The 5,531-nt window shown below is 25.6% G+C and overlaps 1 protein-coding gene across 1 annotated transcript in view; it reads left to right on the plus strand.

Moving 5' to 3' along the window:
- The first annotated feature begins 5,269 nt into the window (after positions 1-5,269).
- Positions 5,270-5,531, plus strand: part of LOC117180729 — a 1,884-nt gene continuing 1,622 nt past the window's right edge. Inside the window, exon 1 of the mRNA XM_033373217.1 lies at positions 5,270-5,418. Within this exon, the coding sequence (XP_033229108.1) occupies positions 5,270-5,418 (149 nt within the window). The remainder of the gene's footprint in view (positions 5,419-5,531) is intronic.

The following is a 5,531-nucleotide window of genomic DNA, read 5'->3' on the forward strand; positions in this document are numbered from 1 at the left end:
TTATATACATTATTTTACGGAAATTTTCTGCTCCAAAGTCACAATCACATTTATTTCTAAAAATTCCCTATTCCAAGTTAGAAATTTATTTATTTACAAATTTTTAAAAATAGTTGAATTTTTATCCGGAAAATATTTTATGCTTTTTTTTTTTGTATTTTTATCCAAGAAAGATGTAATTTCTGCTAAAGCAGGTGAATTTGAAAATCAAAAAGACCAATTTTAAAAAAATTGTTAAATTTTCATCCAAACAAGATTCCAGTTCACTTTTAAAGCAACAAAATAAAAAGTGTAAACAATTTATAAACAAAATTGATGTTTTTTGAAGAATATTATAAAATCTTCAACCAAATAATAAAATTTAGAATTAAAAGGATAATCTTCAGAAGAAAGTTGTTGCGAATTTTCAATATTCTAATCTTAAAATATTTCATTTTTAACGTTTTTAACTTGTTCTATTTTCGAAATTTTCTTATAATTTTAAATCATTGAAATTAGCGATTATTATATTTAAAATAAAATTGTCTTATTTTGTAACTCTTAAATTAGAAATTATACAATTTCCAAATTTTTCTAATAAGATTGCCCAATTTTCAAAACTTAATTTAGAAGTATATGAAACTAGAATGAAACATGAAAATAGAATTATTTAGAAAAAAAAAACTATTCCATTTTGTGTTGGTTAAAAATACATCTTTTTGGTATTTAATTTATTTATTTTGCTTAAAAACTTAACTTTTTTTGGTAAAAATTATTTTTTTGGTTTGAAAATTAAATTTTTTTTTCATTGAAAATTTCGTTTTTAGCTGAACATTCATACATTGTTCAAATTAGTGTTTTCAGGCCGAAAATTAAACTTTTCGATTACAATATTTGGTTAAAAACTCGATCTTTGACGATTGAAATTTTTTTTTTTAATGTCAGTTTAATTATTCGACATTTGGTTAAAAAGTAATCTTTTATCGTTGAAAATATCAACTATTTCGTTAAAAATTTATGTATGGTGTGGAAAATTATTTTTTTTGGTAGGAAATTATTATTGTTCTTCGTTAAAAATTCATTTTGTTAGGCAAAAGATTAATCATTTTTAATAAAAATGTATTTTTTTGGTTGAAAATTGATTTATATTATTGAAAATTCGACCTGTATGCTTGAAAACATTTTTTTAACTGCATGTTTAACTATTTAATGTTTAATTTAAGATTTACATTTACATTCTTGATAATAAAATCGTTTGTTGGTTGCAAATAATTTGTATAACTAAAAATCAACATATTCAAATTTTCGTTGAAAAGTAATAATTTTTTAGTTAAAAATTCAACCATTTGGTAAAGAATTTGAGTATTTCTAGAAAATTAATGTTCTTGGTTGAAAAATCGTCTTTTTGGTAGAAAAATAATCTTGATGACTGAAAAATCATCTTTATGGTCATAAATTCAATTATTTGGTTAAAAATTAATTTTTTGGGGAAAATATTCATAATCTTAGTAGAAAATTAATCCTTCTGAAAGAAAATTTATATATTTTGTTGAAGATTCGACCTTTTTGGCTAGAAAATTTATCTCTTTGATTTTTATTTCACCCTTTTTTGTTAGATGTGGAATTAATTGATTAAAAAAATGAGTTTTTGGGGTAAATATTTATAATTTTCATTAAAAATGTGTCTTTTTGGGTAGAAAATTGTTCTTTCTGATTGAAAATTCATACATTTGATTAGATTCATTTTTTTTTTGTAAAAAATTATCTTTTTGTTTAGAAGTTCAAATAATTTGTTAAAAGTTCATTTTTTTATAGAAAAAATGGATAATTTTCGTTCAAACTAATCTTTTTGGTCGAAAATTTATCTTTTCAGTTCATGAAATCATTTATTGGGTTCAAAATTAACCTTTTGTCTTGAAGATTTATAAGACATTTTTTTTAATTTATATTTTTTAGTATAAATTGAACTATTTCGTTAAAAATTCGTCATTATCGATTGATTTTTTTTTTACTGAAAATTTACTACTTCACCGTTGGTTTAAAGTATAAAATATACCTTGATTTCAGTTAAAAACTCGACCTTTTTTGGTAGAAAATTAATCTCTTTGATTTTTATTTTACCTTTTTTGTTACAAGTTGAATTATTTGGTTAAAAATTCAGTTTTTGGGGTAAAGATTTATAATTTGCATTGGAAATGTGTCATTCTGGATATAAACTTTAACTTTCGGGTTGAAAATTCATACATTTGGTAAACAATTTTTTTTAAACTATCTTTTTGGTTAGAAGTTCAATCAATTTGTTAAAAATTCTTTTTTTTTTTGAAAAAATTGATAATTTTAGTTCAAATTCCTCTTTTTGGTCGAAAATTTATATCTTTAGTTGATGAATTCATCTATTGTAATAGTTGATGTTTTTAACAAAAAATATTTTTTAATTTAAATCGAATATAGTTTTTTAACAAAAAAAGAAAAAGGATTTCCTACCAAATAGGAATTTTCTCAAATACATAAATTTTTCAAAAAAAAGTGAAATTTTTAACAAGAAAATTAATTTTTTATCAAAAAGACAAATTTTTAACAGAACACGTGAATTTTCAACTAAAAAAGACAAATTTTCAACAAAATAGACAAAATAATTATGCTTTCGCCTATAAGGGTATTTAGAATTTGAATTATTGGCCATAATTATTTTAATCGAAGATATAAATTATTTTACAGTTGTCGGTATCTGTAATGTAAGAGAATGAATCTTTTTGAAGGTGAAATTTTTTAAATTTTTATAATTTGATATTAACTTTTTAAGATTAAAAATTTTTATTTTTGTATTTGTAGAAGTTTCAGTCGTTTTGCAAAGAATCGAAAGTAATTGAAATCTTGAGAAGATTCCGAAAAGTTTAAAATGAAATGTACATTTTGAAGATTTTGAATAAAAAATTAGAAGCCTTTTAAGAATTTTTAAAGGTTTTAAGAGATCAATGAAATCGTATGAAGATTTTTTTAAAAGTGGATCTAAAAGAAAATTGAATTACAATTATAAAATTACAAAAAGTTCTAATAAAACTACGAAAGATTTCAAGAAAATGAAAAAAAAAATGTTCTTCAGATTTCCATACAAATTTTAAATGATTTTTTATATTGAAAAATTAACTTTAGGGTAATGTTCAAAAAGATTTAAAGTTATTTCCAAAAAATTTACGAAAAATAATTTTTTGGAGACTTTTAAAAAGGAAAAACATTTAGAACGTTTAAATATCTTAAAAAGATTCAAAAAATGGTCAATTTGAAAATTATAGAAATTTTGAGAAAAATGTAGATTTGTTACAATTTTGTTAAAAAGAAGCTTTTTATGAATTTGGAAAAGTTTTTAGAGAATCAAACGAAATTTTCTACATTGCTAGAAAAATTTAAAGTTCTCTTTGAAAGATTATTGGACCATTTTTTTTCATTTTGCAAAATTAAAAAAAAATTCTAGTTTAAACATATTTCAAGTTTGAAAAAATGAACGAAAATTATACATTGCAAACAAATTTAATTAATTCTAATGAATCCATTTGAAAAAGTGCTTTTTATCATAGTTATTTTCATGAAATTTATCTTAAAATTTAAGAGGAAAAGGGAATTTTCATTATACTTGTTTTCAAATTAATTTTCAGAAAATTTAAATGAATTTAGGCTGAATTTCAAAAATTAACTAAAAGACTGACTAATGACGATCAAAAATTCAAAAGGATCTTCATAAATAGGATTTTTTTTAATCCATTCATTTCAGTAACATTTGAGTCAATTTAGACGAATTTGATGAAATGCATCAAAATCAAGCTGCATTTAAAAAGCAATTAAGTTATTGAAAACATTTTTAAAATATCAAAATATAAAAAAAAATCCATTGACTGGAGTAGAATTAAGTAAATTTAGAAGAATTTAAGTGAATTTAAAAAAATTCAAAAGAATTTAAATTAATTAAACAAATTTTCTTTTTAAGACATCCATTTCTTTCAGCAAAATTTAAGTAAATTAAGAATAATTTAAGGGGAATGAGAAGAATTCGATAAAATTCATAAAAAAACAAGCTGAAATTAAAAAGTATTAAGTGAATTGAAAACCCTGCAAAATATGAAAAAATTAATTGAATTCAGTAAATCTAAAATGAGTTTAGAAAAATTAAAAGGGCATTCAAAAGAATTTGATGAAATGCCTAAGAATTTAAGGTGAGTTTACAAAACTTCAAGATGAATTAAAAAAAGGGTTTAAACTCTATGAATAGAGTAACATTTAACGAATTTAGAAGAATTCAAAAGAATTTAAAAGAATTCAGGACGAATTCCAAATAAAATTCCAAAAAAATTTGAAAATCTCTTCAAATCCCTTTACATTTTTTAAACGACCAATTATAAAAAATGTAATTAAAAAAATCTTCAAATCCTTGAAACCCTACAAAATACCTCACTTGTCGTGAATAAATTCTTTGAAATACACTGAAATATTATAAAAACTCATCCCAGTGGCCACAAATTTTGGCGACGTCTTCACGACATCGTTACGACATCTTTACGACATCTTTACGACATCTTTACCATTGACATCTTGACATCTTTACGACATCTTGAACAATTCGAATCTGTAAAGTCTCAAGTCGCCGAACTGCAATCCTCAAGTATGCAACACTTCAAGAACTATCAAGAATGCAAGGAGGAACTCATCAGTCTTAAGAACACATACGAAAAGCGTATTAGAAGCCTGGAAGAGGCAGACCGTGACAGGGAGGTAATTATTACGGGTATTCCGGTGTCCCCTCATGAAAAGCTTCCAGACCTCGTCGAATCGATCTGCAGGCTTGTCAAGTCGAAGGCCAACAAAACCAATATCGAGGATGCATTTAGAGTCCCAGTGGGAAACAGAACCATTCCTAATCCAATAATCGTCAGGTTCAACATCACTAAACTTCGAGTTGACTTGGTCGCAGCTAAAATTAAGAACAAAAAATCTCTAATGGTCCACGATGTCGATTCTAACCTGGCTGACGGCCCGGTACACATCAACTATAACCATCCTCAAGACCTTTACAAGTTACTCAAGGTTGTCAAGGCTAAATTGGTTTCTGGAAAACTTCACGCTAAAGCTTGGATCTTTAGTAAAGCAGTATGGATTCGTCACGCATCAAACGCTTCATCTAAGCCTGTAAAAATCCCTGATTTGACTAACTCCTTCGACCTTGATGCCTTCCTTTCCAGCCAACTTAGTGAGGTAGCCAACTCTATCCAATCTTGACGAAATATCTTTTCTATCCCTGATGAAGCCTTGCAAGTGGCGACACCAGTGCCTTTACCATCTCTACATCCTATGGACCCTTCTGCAATATCTTTCATGGACTGTGGCTCAACTCGGCTCGTGGCTTGTCCATGAACTCTTCTTCAGTGATCCGCCTTCAAGACTCAACGGGTATGTCAGTGAATCTCTCTCAATCAAACGCCGTCCCTCCTTCACCCGATGTCTCGCGTATTTCTATATGGAATGACATGGTTTCCCCGATGGAATCAACTTTTTTCTCTATT

This window comes from Belonocnema kinseyi, chromosome 9 (assembly GCF_010883055.1).
Source record: "Belonocnema kinseyi isolate 2016_QV_RU_SX_M_011 chromosome 9, B_treatae_v1, whole genome shotgun sequence".
NCBI lineage: Eukaryota > Metazoa > Arthropoda > Insecta > Hymenoptera > Cynipidae > Belonocnema > Belonocnema kinseyi.